Genomic DNA, 24,637 nt, shown 5'->3' with positions numbered 1-24,637 from the left:
TCTTTCATTATAAATCTTTTACTTGTTCAAAGTAGAACTGAGTGTAAAATGTGCGTTTGCGGTGCAGGTTTGTGCGGCGGGAAAAGGATATCGCTATAGCGCAATGTGAGGCGTCTGACGGAGAGGCTCTTCGTTACAAACAGCAAGTGGAACACCAAGAGAGAGAATTAAAGGAACTACAAGAAACCCTAAATGCTGAGAGGGAGAAGATGCAGGTATGAGTTGGGGGAGTGTTTGATCTGTTTTACCTTTGATCAAATAACATATCTTGATCCATGCTCAATCATCCAGGTAAGTAAATCCCAAGAAGTCACTTGGATGAGTGATGAGATGTTTCTCCCATTGAAAACGCTACGTCCAGATGAACAGAATCAACCTTTTGGGATCAAATAACGTAGTCAATTAAAAGCTGGTGTATATAGTGTGGTGACTGTAGATTAGTTAGATTAGTGAAGCTGTGACACCAATATAGTGGGAGGTCCTGGTTTTTGTTGCCGTAAGAGTCACCTCTTGCCTCACTTGAAACACCATAATGCTGTAACTTTAGCCGAGTAAATGTAAATAATATCAGTTTGCTCAAAAAACAAAACAACAAGTTATTTTTGGAGGAAAAAGAGGCCTTGATTAATATTTGAGAATCTACTACAGAATGAAGAGCTTCATTATACTTTGTAAAACTTTACTTCCACAAATTTGTTACTATGCAACTTCTTGAACACTGTGAGGTTGATAGTCAGTTCAGAAACTTGTATTGTAAGTACAGAGCGTCCGTACCGGATTTAGCAAGAAAGAGTGTTTTTTTGTTTTTTGTTTTTAAAAATAAGCAGCAAGTAGGATGCTAGTGTGACTTTTAAATGTGCAAAGGACATAATAGAGAATACTGTTTGTTACTTCTCTGTATATGTTTCTTCCTCTATGTCAGGCTACAGCAAAAACTCTAGTGCAGCAGGAAGAGCAGCTAAAGAAGATGGAGACTATCAGTGCTCTTCGAGAAACCAACAAGATGCTCAAAATGGACCGAGATAAACTGGAGCAAGAACTGCAGCAAGCTCAGGCTAAAGTGAGTTTGCACTGCACTGCATGTCACCATTTGTCTTCATGTTTGTCTTGGCCAGTTCCATCTTCTTTTTTTCTAACTGTAACCTTTCTCTCCAAGAGCTATAACTGACAAAATAACTTATCTTCAATGCATAATATTTTCAAAAAAAAAAAAGATTGAACGTTACAATCTGCAATAATAAACAGCTGAAGAGAAATGGCTCTGCTACTGGAAACAAGTTCAAATAACGTACCCCCCTTTACCTGACATACTTCACCTTAAGCAGTTGCAGCAAATTTCTATAACAAAATGTTGTGGAGTCAGTTACAATACAGATCGTCACTACAGCATACCTGGAAGCCTACTGCAACTACTCTTGTGTACAGTATATACCACGTTGGTTACTTTTTGTGCTGCTGCAATATTATCAGGCAGTTCTATTTATATCCGTCAATAAGAGGCAAGAAGCCGCTGCTATGTTCTCCTAAACAATAGATGCCACCGCTCGAGCAATATCACAACATAAGCACTTGTATAGGAAGGGAGGAAGTCAAAACCAGAAGAAATGACTTTTTCCCCCCCACAAAGTTACAAGTTTTCAAACTGTAGCAATATCGCACTGTAATTGTATATATCTCTAAGCTTCTGTACTGGAATGTCATTAAAATGGCAGTAAAAAACCAACACGATCGTATACTTGTGTCTTCAACCGAGCTTTGCAAAGTGCCAAGTTACAGAAATCAAAAGGTGCACATCAGCTGAAGTGATACAAATACAGAGAGTCTGGTGTCAAACATGCAACAAGCTTTAAAACGCCCAACATTGTGTCTCACCAGATCACAAAACTCCAGTCAGACATCAGCCCTCTGCATCACTCTCTGTCTGTGCTGTCAGAGAAGAATGGCTCCCTGCAGGCTGACAAGAGGCTGTTGGAGGAAGACTTTAAACGATTAAAAGCAAAAAATCAGGTAATGCCACTCTGTGGAGGAGGTTGAGTACATGTGTAAATGCTTTTTTTCTCTCTCTCTCATTTCTGTAACATAGTGGCTCCATAGTGTAGTAGTTTATACATTCAGTCAGCAAGCAAAATACTTGGAAGATTTGTGATTTTGATTTTTACAGCAACTGATCAGCCAACAGAAAGACGGTGATGTTGAGGAGAGACAGAAACTCACCACGGAGAGAGAGGCTCAACAGAAGCGCATCACACAGCTGGCTGAGGAGACAGCCAAGCTGAAGGCTGAGCTGGCCAGGTAGAGCAACACACACAGGCTTACACCTGTTAAATACACTAACGCCACAAAGGTGAACTGAACGGTACTTTCCCAACTCTAGTTTCTTTTGTGTGGTTTGTACCAGACTTTTGCAGTTTTGCTGCCTAAGTGATCGGAACCTAATTTCCAGCAACTCAGTAGAAAATTGATCAATGCATCCAAAAAAATAACCTTACACAGATGATTATGTGTGAATCAGATCCAGTGCGAGTGGAAATTCAGCTCAGTCGCAGCTACATGGCCTCAGAGAGTCTGTTGCCCGCCTGACGTCCGAAAGAGACTCTCTGAAGAAAGACCTGGAAACAAAAAACAATGACATTGTGGAGAAGAACAAGACCATAACCCAGGTGAAGAAGATTGGACGACGCTATAAAACCCAGTACGAGGAGCTCAAAGCCCAGCATGACAAGGTGCGGCGATAGGTTTGTGGAAACGGTTTGGACCCATTGACCGTGGAGAACAACTGCAATGGGGATTTATGTTTGTCTTTTCCAGCTGGTCAGTGAAACAGCTACTAAAGCAGGAAGCGAGGTGGCTCCAAACCAGGAGGTACAGCAGGAGTTGAATAAAGCTCAGGAGCAGCTCAGCAAGACCCAGGAGGAGCTGAGTGCCCTGAAAGGAGAAGTGCAGAAAAAACAGGAGGAGGTGAGCAAAGTTAAACATGACCAGCGCAAGTCTTTATTTTTTTTCCCAACTTAATTTTTTATCATATTTACCAAAAAATTTAAAAAGGCTCATGGAGGGATTTAAGATATTTGGAACAAAAAAGTTCTGCTCTATGCATCTAGATCAATTCCTATCCAGTTAATCAGCAGTCCACCCAAATAACTTTGATACTTAATGATTGAAGTCAATTCAGAGCAAAAAATATCTCCTAGTTTTATTTATCACACATAATTATGTGTGATATTTATGTGTATTGAGATACACAGAGATGCAATAGTGGTTCTGTTTCTTTTAGTTTAATTGTCAGTTTTTCACCAGGCCCAGAAGTCCCTGCAGGAGCTGGAAAGAGCCCAGAAGGAAAACCAGCAGCTCAAGGAAAAGGTCCAGGAGGTCCAAAACCAGCTGACACAGGTACGGTTTGACAAAGTTAGGTGAAACTGCCTGCAAGTCTTTATTCACAGATGGGAAAAATGAACACCATATTCAGATAGCTGCTAGCTCAGATAGCAGATAGCGTGTAGATTCATCATGCCATTGGCTCTGTCATGTCTTTGATCCTACAGCTCCAGTCCCAGCTGTCCCAGACCCAGACTCAACTGCAGCAGAATCAGAACCAACTAACCCAAAATCAGAAAGAGCTTCAACAAGCTAAGAGTCACACCCAGCAGGTGAGAATTCTTGCAGGAACAGGGATTTTACCTATTTGCTAGATTTGTGGTTGACCTTTTATTTATTTGGACTATTGGTCTAAAGACTGTTAATGCACATGAGCTCCATCACCAGATCTAAAAGAATCCCAGCCAGTATCTGAGAATAGGCCTACAGTAACCACATTACCTGCTTCATTTTTTCTTAAAGGTGCAGAACCAGTTAAAAACAGCTCAGTCTCAAGCTCAAGCCCGTCAGAACCAGATTCAGCAGCTCCAAAGGGAGCTTCAGCAGGCTAAAGAAACCCTTCAGCAGAACCTCACCAGTCAGAAAGAGCTTCAGCAGACCCACCAAACCAGCCAACAGAGCCACGACCAGGAAATCTCTAGCCTCAAGACTGCTCTGAGCCAAGCAGAGAGTAAGGTGAGCAACAATTATTAACAATGTGAGGTCATGTGATGATGTGATGACCCCCCAACTCTGTGATGTCAAAGAGTTATCTTTTTTTTTTCTGGTGCTGATATGCACCAAAACTATTTTTGACAAAACAAATTCTTTGCACATTTCACATCTTCATGTAATATTTGTGTAAATATTGTCCTAGTATGATAAAAGGCTCAGTTTACATCACAACAGTTTACTTCTGCAGTCTGACAGCTTGGTGATGAGCCTTCTTCTTTTAACAGTATGTAGTATTTTTGTCATATTTGCAGTAAACTAACAAGTAGTTTCTGTATCTGTGCTTACCTCCTAACAGGTGACTGAGCTTCAAGGCCAGTTGGAGAGCTTGCAGAAGGTTAGGAAAGAGATCAACATCATTCAATCAATTTTCAGTGGATTAGTAATGCCAGTCATATCCCCTTGTATTTTTACCTCTGTTATGTGATCGTCTTCAATCAAAAACAACGTGGTTTTCCGTTTGTGCTAAACAGATCAAGTTGCAGGAAGACTGAATCTGACAAATTGTTAAAGTAGTGAGTGAAGGTTGTGTTGGTGTGGCCAAAAAGGGTAGAGCAACAAACATAAAAACCAGACTTTGACTTTGACTGTAGTTGAAACCAATAGTAAATACAGGATTATTTGGTTTACACTTAACAACTGTCAGTCAGAGTTTGGTTACAACAACTACTTGGTTATTTGTGAGAAAAGGTTCTAGTTTGTGTTAAAGTAGACTTCACAATGTTATTTTAAAAAGGCCTTTCTACCAGACAGACCTGAAGGGAAACCTTTGCCATGAGCAGTCTTTTTTCCCCAAGTGGCAAAGTGATGACACTGAATACTCGAACAGTTTGTTTGTTTTTTGCTTTTTTACTGTAATCGTCTAAACACTAACCAAGCAAGTAGTCAATTTGAGGAAGAAGACTATATTAGGAACTATGAGTTGTTAATTAATGTCCTCTTCTTTCCTTTAAAATGTTATTTAACATAATACTTTTTTCTCAGTGAAATTTGGAGAAAAAGATTTAGGCAATTTAAATGTCTTGCATAAAATGGTATTTTAATCTTTTTGGCACGTTTACCTCCCCTTCAGACGGTTGTTGAGCGTGAAGCAGACATAAAACATCTGAAGGAGCAGCTAACTGAAGCCAAACAAGCTAATGAAGCAAGCCGAACCGCACAGGCCAGCCAAAACCAGAGTTCCCAGTCTGTCCACTCAAGTGATGCTGCCGCAGCTGCTGAGGCAAACCAGGCACAACAAGAGGAGCTTGCAAAACTCAGACAGGAGGTATCTGAGAATCCTACATACTCCAAACTACATTCAAGTCCAACTGTCGTTCGATTTCCCTCCATAATCGTTTAATGCAAGCACAGTCTCTTATGTTGAATTTTACGCACTAAATTAAAATTAGATGTTGTGAAAGCAGTTTTTTTTTTTTTTTTATGAATGTTTTCGCTAGCTATCCGAGAGCAAAATCAGAGAGGAGCAGCTCAAACAGCAGATGGCCGACAAAGAGGAAAAAACTAAGAAGGCCTTCCTGGGAGCCAAGACCAAAATCAACCAGCTAAACAGTGAGCTCAGAAAAACACTATAATATGAAAATCTGCTGACAAATATCACCAAACAAACAAGCAAATATGCTTAGCGTGACTAAAATTTGTGACTTGCTTCCTTTACCTTCAGGTGCTAAAGAGCAGCTCAGTCAGGAGGTAGAAGAACTGAAGCAGAGTAAAGAGGAGCTGGAGGTGAGAATGAATGCCCTCAAATCTCAGTATGAAGGACGACTTCTTCGGCTGGACAGAGAGCTTAGGGAACGGAGAGAGACACAAACGCACTCTGACACCAGAGAAGAAACACAGGACCAGAGTGGAGCTAAGGTACAGGATGGACTTGAAGGCACACATTACATAGAGCATGTTTTGAAAAAACTCACCCTTTTCTTGTTATAATTGTCTAAAGGTATGCTAAAACTCAGATTTGTTATTTTAATGTGCATGCATGTTTGTATGTCGCAAAATTAAGAAGAAAGCCAAAGTGGTATAAGAAAACCTTCTTTACAAGCTAAGATGAAAATATTACAGAAGCAAAGTGTGACTGACTGTGCTAGACCAACACCAGAAATAGAGCCTTTATTATGGATAACATAACCCATCATTTTGTGTTATTACAATAGTATTTCTATGAATATTTAAATATTTTATTTTTCAAAATGTTCCAAAATTCAAATGTGAAACCTTGTTTGTCTTAAAATTGAGGTTTTAACAATACAGATATTTTACAAATGGTTATATTTTTAAAATTACAAATTGTATGCTTTAAGTATTTGCAAATTTCTCAAAATATCGTTTTAAAAATACTCTGGAAACAATATTTTACAACTTTGAGAAAGTGTTTTGTTTTTTTTTCCCCCGAGGAATTGAATAATTTTTTGTCTAAATTGCAACAGTAAAAAAAACCCCGCATTTTTTCCTGTAATTAGTTTGCTTTGGCTTTGCTAAATTTATTTCCATCATGTGATTGTGGTAATGATCAAGAACACACCTGTTTGTCCTTAGATGGGTGATCAGACGAGGTCTGCAGACCAGAGACAGATATCGTTGAAGAGTCCTGCACAAGACAGAGGAAGGTAAACTATAAATTGCTCTGAATGATTGTAAACGTTTCATACAATGTCAAGTCAGTGGACGTAATGAGGCTGTAGTTTGATGAACTTAAAAACCACATTACAAAGACGCCAGTATGAACTCTCAAAGCCTGAAAGAGAGCTTTTCTAAATGTAGAACAGACACAACAAATCGCTTTTCTCCATCAGTTCCACTCTGTCTGAGCCTCCAACTGCCAACATCCGACCCACCCCAAGTACTCCATCTCCTAGCAACAAGCCAAGTCCCTCTCCTGGCAGCAAGGCCACGCCTCGAGCCAGCATCCGTCCTTTGGTTACCCTGGCAACTGTCCCTGTCCCAACACCTATGGCCACAGTAATGCCGACCACACAGACTGAAAGCCAAGAGGGTAAGAACAAGAATGCCATCCATTCAACAATTTTCTTCTAGAAGAAGACAACTGAAATAAAAGTAGATCTCTGTTGGAGATGCGCTTTGAGATTTTGAAGCAGTATGTGTCAGTATATGTCAAAGTGAAATGTGTTTCTCCTAGCAGTGCTGATGAATACATCAGCCTCTGTGCACTCTACCAGCTCCAGTATGGTGAATGCACCCACCTCCATATCTCAGCCAAGCAGCACTCAGGCCACAGCGTTTGTTCAGCCCACTCAGCAGCAGGCAGCCAGTCAGGATGCAGGGCCCAGCGTGGAGGCAGAGCGGCCATCTACATCCTCATCCCCCTCCTCTCTGAGTGTAACAGGTCAGAAAGAGAAGCCTGAAACTTTACTCACAAAACACCTCAACAGTAAAAAAAACTAAATATAGTACTGAAAATGTTGATGGTCAGATTCTTAACTGAGGTCCTGGTGTGTTTTTGTGATGCCACTAAAGCATCTTCAAAGCGAAGCAGAGATGATGATGATGATGATGAGGAGGAAGAAGAAAGCAGACCCGAGAGCTCACACACACCTCCAACCACCAAAAAGCTACGCCTCAAAGCAACAGCAGCAATGCAGGTAAACACAAAAACCCAGAAACTAGAAATAGAAGTGCTGTCATTCTTAAACTGTTAGTTCTAGGGTATCTTATGTTGTGTGAATGCTGATTAAAGACAGACCTGTTCCAGGCCACTTGAGTTTTGCAAACTGATGAAAGTCTGGGAATTTTAACTGATGTCACGAAGAAAAGTCCAGAGCTTCCTATTCGATATCTGCAGTAGGAGCCATTTTAATCTGTTGTGTCAAAACCTCAAAAGCTTGGCACGACATTATCAGTTGTTTTGTTGTCTGTGTGTGTTTAATAAATGTAAGTCAAACTATGGCCCTTGGTGTGTTTCAGGTGGAAGGTGATGAGGAGATGGAAGGAGAGCTCAGAGATGAAGAACGGCAGGATTCACCAGATGATAATCAGGTCTGTTGTCAAGTCAACTCTTCTGGTTCAAGTAAATGTTGGTTGTCATATGACCATAGAACTTAAAGTTAGTCGTTAGCTGATAGCTAGTTATCTCTGCTGATTTCTAAATGCAGAGATGCTTTTGAAAGCAGCTACTTTACCTGATTTTCCAGCTCTAGCCAATGAAAAGGCTGCCTCTGGATAGTTTCTTCAGAAACACAGTATTCAGGCCTTTGGTTCATCTTTCCACTGCCAAGTTACATTTAAGATTTCAGATGTACAGCATGGTGAACAATTCACAATTATAAACCGTATTTCTGAAATGGGTGACTAAAAGCTGTCTTGTGTAAGTTGTAACATGCAGTGGGTGTGATTTACATCTATTCTGCACATCTTGTTCAAAATCGGGTATGCAGAGGATATTTACCTTAAACACTTGCATGATGCTATGATGTTGGAATATAAAGCGCACATTAAAAAATAAAAAGGCTCACACAACTGAAATGTCTTGTCAGATTGTTTGCATATGAACACAAACAGGCCTGCAAAGGTGTGTGATAAGACCTGATTTTTATGTTTGGGATGTAGGAGCTCCCAGAACAGAGCTTCCCAGTCTTATCGGGGGACGACAAGGAAAGTGAGGAAGAGGGCGTGTCCCAGTCCGTTCCCACTGACCTGATGTCCTCCCAGGGCTCTGCCATCATCCGAGATGTGATTGTGATCGACACCGACAGCGAGAGCCGCGAGAGTAAAGATGGAGAGGAGAAGGAGGAGGAGGAAGAGGAGGAAGAAGAAGATGATGAGGTGCTGCTGCTTTTCACTACCATTTTTGAGTTTTAATCTAATGGCAGGTGTTAATTTCTAACTTTGTCTGTTAGTATAAAGAGGATGAGGATGATGATGATGAAGATGACAATGATGCTGCTGACAGCGGAATGAGAGCGGGAGAGGAAAGTAACGAGGACAGCGGAGAGGCCGAAGAGCAGAGGCGGGAGGAACTGACAGAAGGCACTAACACTGAGGAGAGTGTGTGTGGAGCACCCTCAGGCTCACAGCACCCCAGTGAGCCAACAGCCAGTGGTGAGCACCAAGGCCAGCTTACATCTCATTTCATGGTCAAAGGAGCTTGCAAAGAAAAGCGTCTGGACTTCTTTAAGTTACTTGAAGACGTTTCACCTCTCATCCGAGAAGCTTCTTCAGTTCTAAGGTCAAATGGTGGAGAGTCCCAGATATAAACCTAGTGGGAGTAACCCCCCACAGAGGGACAAAAGGACCCCCTGATGATCCTCTAATCGCCTGAGCCAAGGTGTGAAACTGGGTGTGGGTCCCAATCAGCCAGAGTTTCGGGTGAGTTCATTGTGAAACCTGGCCCCACCTTATCATGCGAATTCCTGAGATCAGATGGCCCAGGATGTGAGTGGGCATTAAGGTGTCTGGGGAGGGAACTCAAAACTGGATTATAGATGGATTATAGATTATAGATCTACATTGGAGAGACCAAACAGCCACTTCACAAGCGCATGGCACAACACAGAAGAGCCACCTCCACAGGACAAGACTCAGCAGTCCATCTGCATCTTAAGGATAAAGGACTCTCTTTCGAGGATGCCAATGTTCACATTTTGGACAGAGAGGACAGATGGTTTGAAAGAGGAGTGAAAGAAGCCATCTATGTCCACTGTGAGCGACCATCTTTGAACAGAGACGGGGGTTTACGACACCAACTCTCTGCCATCTATAATCCAGTTTTGAGTTCCCTCCCCAGACGCCTTAATGCCCACTCACATCCTGGGCCATCTGACCTCAGGAATTCGCATGATAAGGTGGGGCCAGGTTTCACAATGAACACACCCGAAACTCTGGCTGATTGGGACCCACACCCAGTTTCACACCTTGGCTCAGGCGATTAGAGGATCATCAGGGGGTCCTTTTGTCCCTCTGTGGGGGGTTTCTCCCACTAGGTTTATATCTGGGACTCTCCACCATTTGACCTTAGAACTGAAGAAGCTTCTCGGATGAGAGGTGAAACGTCTTCAAGCAACTTAAAGAAGTCCAGACGCTTTTCTTTGCAAGCTCCTTTGACTACGATGACCTGGATGACTGAGAACCTTCACAGACATCTCATTTCATGCATGCTTCTCTCAAAATCGCAACCTGACACACTCATCTCTTCCAGGTGAAGGCAGCGGTGATGCCCCATCAGAGTCCGACCACCCTAGAGACCCTTTACACCTTCCTCCAACCTCTGCCCCCTCACCTTCCTCATCCTCCCTCACACCCCGGATGCCACACACACGAAGGCCCCCACACCCACTCCCACCTCGCCTCTACATCCAGCCTCCTGCTCCTGAGCTGGGTCCCCCACAAACACAGGTGATAACCTAACAGACATTTCTTTTTTTTATTGTTGTTCCATTCAAAATATATGTTTTGGATTTGGAGTGAGCTTACTTATCATGAACAGGAGGCAGGTTTGTTATCCACATCGGCTAAATGAGTGATGCAGTTTAATTAAGAGTTTAGTAGAAAGATGCCAAAAGCGTTTTGTTTAGATTCATCTGGGAGTTTTAAGTAAGTCAAATTAATACATATACTGTCCAGTTATTTAGTGTTATATAAAGCCACCTGAAATCACAATGCCAATCAGCAAAGACTGATTAATAATACCGATCAATAGTGAATGGTAAAATCATTACATGGAAATATAAGAGGAGAAGAAAGCAGCACTCTGACAGTAATGGTGTCTGTGTGTGAATCAGAGACAGGCCTCTCAGCTGCGCAGACCATCGTCAGGACGTGGACCTCAGCTGACTCCTGGAATAGGCAGTATGGTAAGAGATGTGTGTTGTGAACTTTGACCATATTATTCAGTTTCTGTGGATCAGCTAGCCTAAATGTGCCTGTGTGTTGTCAGCAGCCTTTCTTTGATGATGATGACAGAATGGTTCCCAGTACTCCCACTCTGGTTGTTCCACATCGTACTGATGGTTTTGCTGAGGCTATACAGTAAGAGAGAGAGAGAGACAGACACACACACACACACACACACACACACACACACACACACACACACACACACACACACACACACACACACACCTGGCTCATAATGTCTTCCATCATGGCTGATGTTTGTAGATCGCTGTATAAGATTCTGTATATTATCCTGGAACTTTATTTATTTATTTATTTATTTATTTTAAAGAGGATTAAGTTTCAGAGAGGCAAATCTAGTGAATATAGTGGTTGAAAGGTGACTTTTGTGTTTGTATGGAAGAAACTCTCATTGCTTTCAATGCACTGTGGGCTGGAACACAATAAGCTCAGGTTGTTCGGCCTCCGATGCCTCAAGATGTTAAAGTAAGGAAACTATTTCAAAATATTTCAGTTGAGCTCTGGATGATACTCTACTGTGACAGAGAAGCTCAAAGTGCAAGTCATAAAGGGACTACTTTATAGAGTCAGAAGTGGTCTAGAGTTTGGTCAATAAGTTGATCTTTGAGAGGAGATGGGACAAATATAAATTGATTCAAGGCTGGTTCCCAGAACCTGTTGATTAGGCCTCATATTTTAATTCAATGGACACAATATTAGGATCCCTATGTTTTCTGAAAGCAAAATAAAGAATAATCTAGTTTAGGGCAAAAGACCAACTTCACACAATCTACTGTTTTTAAGGTATGAGTCAGTGTGATAGTCCATCACGCACTAAAGATTCCCATACTTTACTCCACTGCTTCACTTTAACTTTCCTTCACCCCGTTATTTTGTGTCTTAACTGGACTGTTTCTAGACATAGTGGTATCATAAGATCTCAGACTCATTATAGATTTATTAACTCAGGGATTTTTGAGGTGAGATTTTCATGGAGACAGAACAGACAGTGGTCTGCTGCTCCCTGTGTAGAGAAACCTGTCAGTTACAGTGTCCGTATTTCCAGCAACCAGGTAAATAAGTTAAAAGCAATTTAACCTTTTAGAGGGGAAAACTGCAACCTGGTACAAAACTAGTTTAAAATGGCAGAGAGAAGTGATTTCCTTTTAGAAAAGCATTCAAGTGGCCAATTTTAGCACTTTTGTAGGGGATTTTTTTTCTTTCTCTAATTGCAGCAACTAATTCTAGAAGGAAGCTGCAGATGAAACGTGTTCTTGAGTGAAACATGCAGAGAAGGCAAAGGAGACTACAAATGTGGGCTGCTGAAAAGATGCATTTTAACACGTGTTTAAGCAGATGTTTTTGATCTCCAGCTCACCTCAGGTAGCAGGTCTGTCCACCAGATTCAGGTTTGGACCCCCTGAAGATCTGCTGCCACAGACTTCAGCCTCACACTCTGACCTGGGACAGCTGGCTTCTCAAGGAGGTACTGCACAAATGCTTAATTGTAACTTGTGCATGCAGTCTGATACTCGAGTTAAAACATTCATTTTTTTGTGTCAAACTAAATCTGTATGTAGGTCTCGGTATGTATGAATCTCCTCTGTTTCTGGCTGCTCATGATGAAGATGGAGGAGGAAGGAGTGTCCCCACCACACCTTTACAAGTGGCTGCACCAGGTGAGAAAAACGCACAAACCCCGAAGACGAGATTTCCTCAGTCGGCGCTGTCCAGCTCTTGGGCTCAAAAGCTCAGTATTCCCTGTGTCTCTGTTTCATCAGTGACAGTCTTCACTGAATCCCTGCCCTCAGACAGCAGTGACAACATGGCGTCCCAGTCAGTTCCCATGGTAACTGCCTCTACTGGAATGGCTGCTGCTACAGATGATGGAGATGAGGTGTTCATGGAGCAGGAAGTGGAGGGGTGAGCTTTTAAGTTTTCAGTTTTCATTTATGTAGGATTTACTGTCAAATTATTTTTTTGGACTCATAAAAATCTAAAAAAGAAGCTTCTCACATGGTGTTAAAATAGATTTGTGAGAGAAATGTTGACTTTTATTTTAAACCTGACACCGCTGGAAGTTTTCTCTGATTGTGGATGTGTTTCCAGCCCTGGAATTGAGTCTACCCTGGAGAGTCAGACAGACATGGAATCAGCAGGACAGCAAAGCGATGATGCGTCACTGCCATCTACCAGCCAAGACCCTGGTAATGTATTCTGTTTACTGACTGATAGATGTCAAAGCAACCATATCCTGTGCAAAGTTGTTATAAAGGTGAAAACTGTCCTCAATTAATGTACTTTTAATGCTGTAAAATTGGACATTTGAACATTGGGAATCTATGAGGACCAGCCTGAAGCTTCGAAAGCGAATCAGAGGAACTGCAGTTTTTTGAGTTTGCGCTGCCTTCATTTTTCAGCCCAGTGCATTGTGTCTGTTTCCATGCTTAGTCCATATATAATCCATGGTGCAGACTTATAGAACCTTTAAACCCCAACAACACTTATTAGCAGTCCTTTTTTTTTTCTCCTGTCAATTTAATTAAATGTTTAATATATTAGCTCATTAGTCTGAAAGGGAATTCCATTATTTTGCTAATGAAAGACGTTGAAAAGCACTCGTCAGCTAAAGCTTTCATATGTGCACAAACTCTTGTGTGATGTTTTTTATTTCCCTTCTTTGATTACAGACACAAGCAATATGACGCAGCGTCACACAGTGGCCAGTCAGCCTCTGGTGAGCAGCCTGTCAAGCACAGGACCTCGAGGAGTGAGACTAATCAGCCGCAGAGGTAAGGTGTCAAAGCTTTAAAGGACTATCCTTCTGGGATGGTTGTTAACCTCTGCCTGTGAGAATATAGTGTACACTCACAGAACTGACTCAAGTCCTGTAGTTTTAAATGATAAAGCAGTTTATTGAAGTGCATTAAGCAGCATTACACTCAGGGAACAAGAAGAGTGACAATATGGTATCTCACACATTTTTTTTTTTGTCGTCTTTCGCTAATATTTCAGGAACGTTCTCTCGAGAAGGGAGGGGAGGATCTCTGGGAAGAGGAGGAATCTCTTAATGAAGATATCACCAGTGAAGACTTAATCATCTTATTCAGTAAAACATAAACAAGGCAACAAATTTAATGTCAATACATTTTAGGTCCACGTAAAATCTGACTATTACTGGAGAGATCTGACAGGTGTGTGACTTCTGATTCTGTTATTTTGTTAGTTTATTTCTTTTTTTGTCCTCTGATCTTTGGTTGTTTATACATGTGTTTTAATAATAAAGTGGAAATATGAGGAGCAGCAGTGTCATGGGATGCTTTTTATTTATAAAATGAAGAATATTTTGGAAGGATGTAGTGGAGGACACGAAGATCAATTATCTAAACAATGCCAGAAATATTTCTTTTGAATTGATCAAATAATAAAATTGCTCCACGTGTTTTGCTTTTGTTTTGTATCAGTGTCGACAATCACTGGAATCCACTTTTAATGAAAATAGCTGTGAATTAACTTCTTTTTCCTCAAACTGTGGGCTGGCTTTAGATAATCCTTAAAGGTTATGTTGCAGTTCATGATGGGTAGAATAACTTAAACCCACCATAGAATATGTGGTGTTGTGCTCATATGGTTAACATGTGTAGACTTTTGTGATGGTATTTATTTGACCCTTCCAGATATTATAAATGTCATATTAATGTATGAGGAAAATCAGCAGCAGACTTATTTATTATGAGCCTTTTTTTTGCGCGTTAACAAAGAAAACACAACAGGTCTCCTGCAGGACTTTCCTAAGGACAGCGCAGCCAAACTCTGATAGAGTTGGCTGGCTGGGGAAGGACCGTGTTCTGGCCAGCCATGTTTGCAGAACTGGTTGCCACAGTAGTTTGGCTGAGGATGGGCAAAGGTGCAAAGGATGCAGATGGATCAGGCTTGGTCAGCACTGGCAGGTCACCCGAAATCTGGATGCTGAAGAAGAGAGCTGCAGAGATGACAGAACAGGTGTGAGTTTAGTTACTTTGCTGATGCAGTATTTATGGCTATATCTGCCTACATTAGGGCAGTAGAGGAGACAATGAATACAAAATTAACATATGAACTTATACTGCTTATCACAGTGTCATGGTGATGTTCCTCCAAGGCTGTTGCTCTAGTTACATTTTTGTTTTAACAACAACCGGGTCTTTTTGCCTAAAGATAAAACTGTGGCTACAAAACTATAAATGAATTCATTGAAAGTCCATTAAGATGCCAAGGTTCTTTTTGAGACCTTATCCTGCCATCATTAAGGTTCCATGTGGTGGAGTGTAAGTAAGGCTTAAAATGTCTGGGTAGGGATCTTAAGACTGCAGGTAGTTGATAGCTGGTGTAGTAGGCCACCTCTGATCAATAGTGGTCATTCACAGTGGACACAGTTGTAATGTCCTGCTTTTAAGGAGGGGAAGGACAAACCGTGTTTTAGAAAAGATTCACACAAGGAGAAATAATGGTCCCCCAAACTTTTGGCATGTTGTTAGCACTACATCTTATTCACTGGATGATTTCGTGGTGGCCAGGTACACCTTTTATATACAGGCTATGGACTGAACCAACAAAGATGAGACGATGTGTAATCTCTACCGCTATTAAAACTTAATGTGTATAAACAAAATGCTCTGATTGTTCTTACGTCCAGAGAAGACGTAGTGATGGTATCTGCCGCTCCCCTGAGGGCTGGTCATGGACAGAGCCGAGGTGATGGGGGTGGGAAATCCCTTCAGAGACACTTTGATGTTGATCTCTCCACCCAGAAGAACTCCTGAATGTCAGAAATAAAAAATAGCATGGTATTAAAAAGCACAGGACCACTTAGTCCAATATGGTTACCAGCTCTTTAAAGCTAAAAGGAACAGAATTTAAATAATTTGTTGAGCTACAAACCAGTATTCATGGAATTTCTTGGTTTCTTGCTGCAGGAAGGAATGCTGTCTGGTGGGAATGTGAAGCTCTGCAAAATTTCTCCTAGTGGACAAATACAGAGATATCATTACTATTGATTCATTCTACCTGTATGTTTTGTTCAGTTTTATATAGGCTTTTATATACTTTTTAATTGTGTTTATATTTAATCTAAGTGCAAGGTTGAATCTGCCATAAATAAATAAAATAAAATAATGACACTGTTACTGTAGCCCCTGCCATAACCAATGATGTCACTGGCTTCATCTCTGGGGACCATCAATTTTGTGGTATGTGGGGGGTGGCACTTATAGTGTGTGAAAACTGTTAAATTGGGCACTAGCATTGGCACCATGACAGTGGAGTTATTTTGGGTCTGTCTTTGTTCCTCACCATTCTTAAAGAAGTACACAGTTTCTGGTTTGCTCCTGGTGGCCGGCACTGCCAGTGCAGCACTGATGTGTCCTGTCAAACCAGGGAATTCTGAGACCAGAGGTTTGGGGTAACCCGGCTCCATCACCATGTTCCCATCTAAACGCCAGTACTGGTCCCCCTGGAGACAAAGAGTGATTAATACATCCAACATCCATCAGCACAGAGGGTGCTTCTAGGACTGCTCTTCCACAATGATTCCCCCTTGTTGTATTCATATAGCTAGTTGCTGTAAAAGGTCATGGTACAGTAATCCAGTACTGAAAACTATCCCCTTTCAATGTGGTAAGCAACTGTTGTATTTAGTTTAAAACGTCAGATTCTGACTTTTAAACCTCAAAACTTTAATGAAAGCGTCCAGGATGATGCTTATAGATTATCCACAAAGGTGGTCTGGCTCAGCTGATATTCTACACATCTAATCTCGTATGGAGTGCTTTGATTAAGCAGTTTTAGTCTGCTCAAAGTTAGTGTGCCTATACAAGCTGCTTTGCAACCCACTTGCACTCGGCCTCCTCATTTCATGTTGTGCACACAATGATCAATGCTTTGTTGTTTGATGACTATGCTGTGTTCTCAGTGCTGTTGCTGACGCTGTGGTATCACAACACGCACTTTAGACATTTAGCAGACACAAAAAGAAAAGAAAGAAAAGGTGACATACAAGGGCAGCTTTAGTTGTGATACTGTGACGGATTCTAGTGATATCTATACCTTGATAATGTAGGTGTTTCCTTGGCAGTTGGCACGTGTGAAGATGGTGTCGATGGGAGATGAGATGCCCAAAGTGTCTGTGATACTTTGTGGCTGACCCACAGAGCGGCTGATGGGATCAACGGACCAGAATAACTCGCCTGCAACACACACAAACATACATACACATATCAGGCATATCACATAACCTGTAAATCACATTACATAATATCACTGTCCAAGTGCCAACCTGTAATTATCAAAATAAATAAAATTCGGGCCACTTGAGACCAACTCTCAAAGTAAATCACTCTGCTCAATCACTTTGTATTAAAACACCAAACTTTAAAGCATTACAAAGCAGGTGTACAACCTAGTACATCTTTTTATTTGTTTGTTTAAGAATCTGGATTTTGCTAAGAGTTAAAGTTGGAGGTGTGGCTGCTTTGATTGATAGCTGTGTCAACATAGTCAGCTGTAGTCACTACCTGTCTACTAGGCTGCTGTTTGCTGTGTTTGTGCCTTTTGGAGAAAGTTAAATTGAATTTCTCAGAAAATAGTATAGATATGTTATCAGTCTGTTACTTGGCACTAATTAACTCACACAAACACAGATGTATAACTGTACACACACACACAGTTATTTGATTTAGCCTGCTAACCAACTTGCAAACACTCTGCCTTCTCTTCTAAGAACGGTCATTTCTTGCTCCAAAGAGCAACATGGCTAAAAATGCTAATGTTGATGCTTCAAAATGCAGAACCTATAAATGAATTGATAACATCATAATGTATGATATATACATGGACAGTCTATAGCTAATATGCTAACATTAATCCAAATGAAAAAACTGTTGCATGCTTGCAACAACCTGCAGTCACTAAACTTCACAGCATATATTGGCAGAGGATATAGTTTGCCCAGCACAGCTACAGAGCATATTAACCCTAACCCCCTCACGCCTAGCCATAATTTGACAGTCACAGCACTCACCTTTAAATACCAGAATGGTCCCGTTAATGAGCGCTGTCAGTCCATTGATGGGAGAATGGCTGCATAGGTCGACATCAGCAAAGACCCCTGCACGCACACATACATTTTTATGTAATTTAGAAGAAGCTTATTAAACACACCCACAACCACAGGGCACCTTCAGCTGCTTACCTGTTCCTGGTCCTTCAGATCCTCCATGCCCCAAGCCCTGTAATACATCTTGAAGAGTGCTGGGTCTGGAACCTGCTGGAACACCAAGGCCTATGAGCACAAAGAACGGCATTGCTGTGTACTGTAGTATGTTGGGAATTGTTTTTGAACAACTTGTTTTAATGAACCTAAAACAAGTTGCAAAAATCTTGGTTCATCTACAATTATGAAATAATTTCTGTTAAATAAACCTTGACTAAGCATAGATGAAGCAGCTCCCCCAGGGGATAACACAAGCTGGGCATCCAGTTTACTGCCAACAGCTCCATGAGCCAGGGGGCTCACTGGAGCACCAATGCCCAGAGACGGAGCATTATTGATGGGCAGAGATGAGCCTGGTGCTGGTGAGTATGGAGCTCTGCTGTGAGAGGAAGGGACTATCACAGGCAGCAGGCCAACAGGCATGCTACTCACACCTACAGGAAGAATGAGAGACATTACCTTTAATGACCATTAATCAAACCTGCATTTTGCTCATTTAAGAAAACTAAGTTACGAAAGAAAGAAAGTAGTCCAAACCATGTTGTAGCTGATTGGCTGATACAGCAGAAGGGGTGGAGTCAGATAAGCCAACAGTCAGTGAGTTGAGGAGGCCTGAAGAACCCTGACACTGAGCCCCAAGGTGCTCTGGGCAGCGGCCTCTTCCTACATACAACAACGGTAATGCAGCATTATTATTCATTTTTGTTACTCTTTTAAAGGAAGCTAATGATGGAAGGATTTAGCATTGCTTGTGCTTTGTCAGTTTTGGACAGAGTAAGGGCTGTTCCCAGATTCAGTACTGGCAAATATTCAGTAATATTTGAACTAGAGATGGCACGATACCACTTTTTTATGTCCGATACCGATACCGATATCATAAATTTGGATATCTGCCGATACCGATATGAATCCGATATAGTGTTTTTTAATCAACAAAACTGTTTTTTAAATATCTTGCTGCATTTTGTATAAGTTCATACTCAAGTTTAAAACAACAACTACACTAAAGCTATTCTGTTATACCTGTATGCAAAAAAAAAATATTTCATAGTTCAGCAATACTGATCAATCTAATAAACTTAAACCTACACCATCCTCCCTATTCTGGTATTTTAAAGAGTACTTAGCATAAATATTAAGCAACCTAACTAATAGGGTTCCAACTCCCAGCAACAACAAAAATAAATAAATAAAAAATAGGGAACCACCCCTCACGCGCCACCTCATGATGCTTAATCGACGTAATCAACCTTAATTTGATGCAGTGTGAAAAAAAATGCACAGAAATCAATTATTTTTCAAGAAATATTAAATAGATTCAACATCTTTCTTCAACAAAATTGCAGACTGCACAGATGGTACCTTCCCAAAGGAAAAAGTACTATAGCTTACTAGGGTATATATATTAGACTTAATAGTTACTATATACAGTAATTGACTTCTATTCATTTTACATCAAATTAAAACTTTGGGTGTCAGATAATTATTTATTAAAAGCTAGACATTTTAAATGAGAATAAGAAAGAAAAGTATGTCTTTGTGCCCCTTTTCCCTGTTAATGCCCTATCGGCCCCCCTGGCTAAACTTTGCTAGATCCGCCCCTGCACAGTTACCAGCCGTCAGCTACGTAGAAAAAGATCCTCGAGTAGAAAGTAATATTAAATACATTCTAACAACAGCTGATCAAGCTTAAACGTGCTGCTGTTGTTCAGCCGCTGGTTTCCTCTTTCTGGTGCAAAGTGGGCCAAAAGCAAACTAGAGACACGGACTCGCGACAGAAAAGCCGATCAGCTGATCGTTAAGCAGTTTCATGATTGAAGTAGCAGCAGGAGAGGCAGTCGCTTGTTAAGCTTAACGCAGGAATGCTTTACAAACATTCAGAGATGGACTTACACACTTGCTTTACTTCTCTCGGGATAACTTTGTCGGAGATGAAATGCCGGGTTGCTAGCGAAGCTCCAAATGCTATCCAGACCACCGACAGGTCCCGCATGCCACAGCCGCTCTATCACGTGATGCATACTGCTCCGACGTGCTAATGTTCTGAGGTGAGTTACGGCGTGTTGCAAGTTTTGTGAGCTGCTTTCGTGATATTTAATGGATCGGATTACATTTTTTATTTTTCTCCGATATCCGATCCAGTAATTTAGGTCAGTATCGGACCGATACCGATACGTAATATCGGATCGGTCCATCTCTAATTTGAACTGCATTCACCTGTGAAATATTCCTCACTCTCACTATTGGAGGATTTCCTGTTCCTCTGGGATTTCCGCTTTCCTGAGGTTGATAAAACAGAGCAGAAAGGCTTAAAATAAGATACCAGGAACTGTAATGAAAGCATTAGGAACATTCTTGTATTGATGTCTGTAGTAACTGACTACAGGCATACCTGAAGCTGTGGCCCTTAGAGACTGGAACCTGCCGCGATATGACTCTGGTGAGAGTGGCACTGTGGCGTCTGTCAACACAGAGAAAAATGAAAAACTAGAAATTAGAATAGAATAGAATAATCCTTTCTTTGTCCCACAAAGGGAAATTTGGTTTTAACAGCAGCCAGAAAGACACATTACAAACAAACAGTACACAGAACAGAAACATACACAATTTTTCTTTCTTACATATTTACATTAAGGACAATGGTTACTATAAACAGAGTACTGTACCGTTATTAAATTAAATAAAATTAACTACAGATAAGAGGCAAACACAGGTTGTAGTGCGAATCGGTTGATTAAATTATTGCAGTTACAGCGCAGATGTGAACATCTATGATTGTTGGGAGCGGTTTTGATTGTGCAGTCTGACAGCTGCAGGGAGGAAGGACCTGCGGAAACGCTCTTTCATGCATCTAGGATGCAGCATCTGCTCAAATCGCATGTGAAATAACATTTGTCCTTAAAGGCCTACAAGTTCAGATGAGTTGGGAAATGGGACAGTCTATGCAGTTGCAGCCGTGACTGTGGATACTTACTGCAGTTCAATTTGTAGTCATGGCAACAGGTGTTGTGGAGGACACACAGTGGATCACATTCGCACAGCTTACCACGTCGGAAGACCTCACCACAGCGACCCTGACATGACTGTGCTGAAAACACAGACAGAGAGGAGCATGTCATCACAGGACAGCACATTGCTTCGACTGGCTTGAAATTTAAAGCCGTGATATTCTATCTGCCATGGGATTTAATAAGATAAGAAAAAGACACACCACTGAAAAATTAGCATCTCGTGTTTTACTTTCAGACAATCGTGCACTTGTCTTCCAACCAGTAAACTTTTCAACCGTTTGAAGTCACATAAAATATCCTATTTTCTGTCACTCATTCTTTTAAGAACGTTTCACTTCGATAATAAGGGAGTAATATATAATAGAACACTGCACACAAAAAATCCATCACTGTTTGTGCATTTAGGTCAAACATAGCAGCAGGACAGATGCTTAGTGCCCGTTACGTTACAGCAAAATGCAGCATAGCTTTTCATTATATTATTCTTTTGGTTTAAAAATGAATAAATAAACTGCCAGTATAACAGATAACTATATTTTGTATTTGGCTGGTGCCAGTGTTGGACTTGTTGTCCAACTAAACACCATATCAAAGAAACAATTAGCTTAAAAATATTGATAAGTATATATAGAGGGACAAAAGAAATCATCAAAGTTGAAGCAACTAGGTGAAAAGAACAGTTCTTTGGAAAGAAACCTCTAAACAGCTATAAAATTTAACACAAATAACAAACCAAAATGTAAAGTGTAACAGAAGAAAGCTCTAGAACAAAACAATTAGAAACATTATGTTTCCATGAAAATAGCTACTAAACAAACAGAAAGAGGAGGACATATCGCAAAATAAAACAAACCCAAACAAATAGTTGTGTTCTGTAGTAATTAATACAGCAAACAGAAGAAACATAACAGGAAAAACAAAAGATCCACAGAGCCCAAAACAAGCTTGAAGCGTTTGTGGGCTTCAGGAAGAAACATGATCATATTTTAAAATGGAGAAAAAAACTTTTAAACACTGAAAAGCAAACACAAAAAAAGAAAAAAAAAGAAAATCAAAACAGCTTACAGAAACAGATAACTTAAAGATAAGTAAGTAATCTAACACAACAACAATAAGGGTACATCTTTCGCCATCTTACAATGCTGTGATTGCAGCCATTCCCCAACTCTCTGTGAATGGTGCTCATGGCCATTGATCAGTGGTCTTTGATCAGTGGGTTTTGGTCAGTGGTCATGAGAATTTGCACAATTATGATTAAGTAACTGACCTCCCAGTCCATTGTTCCTTCAGTGGGCTGGTTTCAGTCACTATGCAAATTTACTGTTTATAAGATTTGGGGAAACCTGCAGTCAGCTGAGACTGAAGAAGTCACTTGGATGAGTGACGAAACGTTTCTCCTACAAAACACTACGTCCAGATTCAACTTTTGGAGAAAACAGCAATAATAGATTCACTGCTTCCACATCGAGTAGTTTTTCTGTTTTTATTCATCTGTGTTGTATCTTAATACTCGTCTACAAAAAGAAGAGGTGTAAAATGTGTAGACTTGTATGTTTTTAAGCTTTGTTTTTTTAGGCTGTTATTGTATCTGTCTCACCGATGGTGCATGTAGCCTCAAAGTCCTGGCAGCACTCATTATGTTGCAGGCAGCTGAAGTCACACTTACACTGCCAGCCTCTGTTGAAAACCTCACCGCATCGACCCACACAGCTGCCTGAAGACAGAAGAAATGTGACTTGAGTCATAATTTAATTTCTATCTATTTTATAGTTATTGGGTTCAGTATTCTTTATTAGCATTTTTATATTATGCATAGTAGAGACATTATTTAAGATTTCTCTTTGTAAAATGCAAAATGATACAGCGCAAAACAGGACAAATGCATTACTGGATATTAGAAGATCAAAAAGGATGCATCCAAGGAATTGCCAGTGGAGTGATTTGGTATTTTAGGTACATAGCTAGAAAACTGTAGACAGATAAACATGGCATGCTAGGTACATAACTAGAGATCTGAGGATGTTAACTGTTTTAGTAAGTGCATTCTCCGACAATAAATAAAAATTTTAGACATCTTTTAGACATCACAGCACGATATTGTAGAAAAACAGATTAAATGTAAATGTTGATGTATACCTGGGCCAGCAGCAGCTGATGTCATACCAAGTCCAACAAAGAGAAGCCCCAGTGATATAATCATCATCACCATCTTCACCTTTATCCGTGAGCAATATCAGATCAGATCTAAGTGAGATAATCAGTAGTTAGTTACCTCCTCAGTGTGTCACCTCGCCTCTTCTACTCTGTCTGTCATCTGCTGTCTGTTGGTCTTATATATGAGACAAAAGCACACACGAACAGGACACTTTTAATTAGCAGCACACACAAACACACACTGGCAGTACACCCACAGACTAATTAAAAACTGCCAACATGCATTTAAACTTCCTACACTGTCAGTAAATCAACTCCTACACAGAGTGACGTCTTTCAAGACTTAAAGTAAAAAGTAATTAGATTAATTACTCCAGTAACATAAATAATATTTACGTATTTGAGATCAAATGTGCCGTAAAGCACTTTGAAAGTAAAAAGGAGCACTAAATCAGAAGCTATGTTTACTACAAGTATTTGTACAGACATTTGCTTCTGTGTGATACCACTCCTACCTGTTGACCTTTTGGCCACATTTTTCCAAACAACCAACTTAGGTACTTGATCCAAAACTGATGTCATGTGGCTTTATAATCTTTTATGGTGGATTTTAAATAGTTCAACTTGGTATACGTGTCATAAAAAGTGTCTACATATGGGTAACTTTAACGAGGAGATGAACAGAGGCAAAAAGAAGAAATGACTGAGAGGGGTCCATCCGGTGAGGCATTTACTAAAGTTTGATGTATATGCACTGCATCATATTAGTTTTATTTATTTATGCTCTACAGTAAAACAAAATTGATAAAAGTCAAGTAGATTTTTTTGGTGGAGGTGGAGGCAAAATTATGGGATGGGGATGCCAAAGGAACCAGGCTACTGGTGTTAACTGATTATGTCACTGCTTATAGCGGTAGCAGCTATATCATTTTTTGACAGATTATATGGTATGCTTCAGATCATGTGCTCCATGCTTTTCTCTTCCCAAGTACAAGTTCATCTTTATTTCATCTGAAAAGATTTTTTTTCTTTTAAAAAAAAATGCAAATCAGATATTTTCTGGCAATGTCTAATCTGGCCTTTGTGTAATCAGTGGTTTCCGTCTGTATTTCAGTTTATCTCTTGATTGTAGATTTTGAAAATGATATGCCTCCTTCCTTGAAAGTATTCTTGACTTGGTTAAATTTTGTGAAGTTGTTTTCCATTAAAGGATTTTTTTTTGTGACAAACTGTTTTTCTGTTTGGATCTTTCTGTGGATTTATTTCTAATTTCCTTGACTTGCACATA

At 40.4% G+C, this 24,637-nt stretch overlaps 2 protein-coding genes across 8 annotated transcripts in view; one reads left to right on the top strand and one right to left on the bottom strand.

Moving 5' to 3' along the window:
- The window catches only part of LOC147309091 (nucleoprotein TPR-like), a 33,436-nt gene extending 19,200 nt beyond the window's left edge, over window positions 1-14,236 (top strand). The window contains exons 27-55 of one of the 5 annotated variants that reach the window (XM_086273619.1): window positions 68-215; window positions 923-1,060; window positions 1,876-2,007; window positions 2,162-2,292; window positions 2,513-2,723; window positions 2,809-2,958; window positions 3,298-3,390; window positions 3,543-3,647; window positions 3,838-4,050; window positions 4,385-4,423; window positions 5,159-5,353; window positions 5,526-5,637; window positions 5,750-5,943; window positions 6,622-6,692; window positions 6,879-7,078; window positions 7,223-7,429; window positions 7,561-7,685; window positions 8,008-8,079; window positions 8,650-8,865; window positions 8,940-9,141; window positions 10,238-10,434; window positions 10,821-10,892; window positions 10,976-11,067; window positions 12,309-12,421; window positions 12,516-12,614; window positions 12,747-12,858; window positions 13,045-13,142; window positions 13,626-13,727; window positions 13,951-14,236. In XM_086273619.1, the coding sequence (XP_086129745.1) occupies window positions 68-215; window positions 923-1,060; window positions 1,876-2,007; window positions 2,162-2,292; window positions 2,513-2,723; window positions 2,809-2,958; window positions 3,298-3,390; window positions 3,543-3,647; window positions 3,838-4,050; window positions 4,385-4,423; window positions 5,159-5,353; window positions 5,526-5,637; window positions 5,750-5,943; window positions 6,622-6,692; window positions 6,879-7,078; window positions 7,223-7,429; window positions 7,561-7,685; window positions 8,008-8,079; window positions 8,650-8,865; window positions 8,940-9,141; window positions 10,238-10,434; window positions 10,821-10,892; window positions 10,976-11,067; window positions 12,309-12,421; window positions 12,516-12,614; window positions 12,747-12,858; window positions 13,045-13,142; window positions 13,626-13,727; window positions 13,951-14,006 (3,895 nt within the window). In that variant the 3' untranslated portion in view covers window positions 14,007-14,236. Of the gene's footprint in view, window positions 1-67; window positions 216-922; window positions 1,061-1,875; window positions 2,008-2,161; window positions 2,293-2,512; window positions 2,724-2,808; window positions 2,959-3,297; window positions 3,391-3,542; window positions 3,648-3,837; window positions 4,051-4,384; window positions 4,424-5,158; window positions 5,354-5,525; window positions 5,638-5,749; window positions 5,944-6,621; window positions 6,693-6,878; window positions 7,079-7,222; window positions 7,430-7,560; window positions 7,686-8,007; window positions 8,080-8,649; window positions 8,866-8,939; window positions 9,142-10,237; window positions 10,435-10,820; window positions 10,893-10,975; window positions 11,068-12,308; window positions 12,422-12,515; window positions 12,615-12,716; window positions 12,859-13,044; window positions 13,143-13,625; window positions 13,728-13,950 lie in introns of all 5 variants that reach the window. The other 4 variants (XM_086273617.1, XM_086273616.1, XM_086273615.1 and 1 more) reach the window with 4 other exon arrangements.
- LOC147309090 (uncharacterized) lies at window positions 13,830-23,507 on the bottom strand. 3 transcript variants are annotated; one of them, XM_086273621.1, is made up of 14 exons: window positions 23,332-23,507; window positions 22,793-22,909; window positions 21,159-21,272; window positions 20,577-20,645; window positions 20,402-20,464; window positions 18,722-18,847; window positions 18,394-18,618; window positions 18,164-18,238; window positions 17,993-18,079; window positions 17,020-17,159; window positions 16,267-16,426; window positions 15,856-15,936; window positions 15,605-15,733; window positions 13,830-14,917 (listed from the first exon to the last, which is right to left on the bottom strand). In XM_086273621.1, exons 1-14 carry the CDS (start codon window positions 23,402-23,404, stop codon window positions 14,727-14,729), a joined length of 1,650 nt encoding a protein of 549 aa, XP_086129747.1. In that variant the 5' UTR covers window positions 23,405-23,507; the 3' UTR covers window positions 13,830-14,726. The 3 variants fall into 3 exon arrangements, with proteins under 3 accessions (XP_086129747.1, XP_086129746.1, XP_086129748.1); XM_086273620.1 differs by having other exon boundaries at window positions 18,164-18,253; window positions 23,332-23,506; XM_086273622.1 differs by having other exon boundaries at window positions 18,164-18,235; window positions 23,332-23,506.
- Between the last annotated feature and the right edge of the window lie 1,130 nt (window positions 23,508-24,637).

The sequence above is a fragment of the Aulonocara sp. 'chitande type north' Nkhata Bay genome, linkage group LG18, assembly GCF_057382095.1.
Source record: "Aulonocara sp. 'chitande type north' Nkhata Bay isolate Kocher_YH1m ecotype deep benthic linkage group LG18, A_spYH_male_GT1.1, whole genome shotgun sequence".
Lineage (NCBI taxonomy): Eukaryota > Metazoa > Chordata > Actinopteri > Cichliformes > Cichlidae > Aulonocara > Aulonocara sp. 'chitande type north' Nkhata Bay.
This window is presented reverse-complemented; position numbering and strand designations above follow the sequence as displayed.

Coding starts and splice junctions, on each gene's coding strand:
- LOC147309090 (XM_086273620.1), bottom strand. CDS start 23,404: ATGGTGATGATGATTATATCACTGGGGCTTCTCTTTGTTGGACTTGGT. Junction 20,465..20,576: donor TCTAAGGGCCACAGCTTCAG/GTATGCCTGTAG, acceptor TATCAACCTCAG/GAAAGCGGAAATCCCAGAGG. Junction 16,427..17,019: donor GAAACACCTACATTATCAAG/GTATAGATATCA, acceptor CTTTGTCTCCAG/GGGGACCAGTACTGGCGTTT.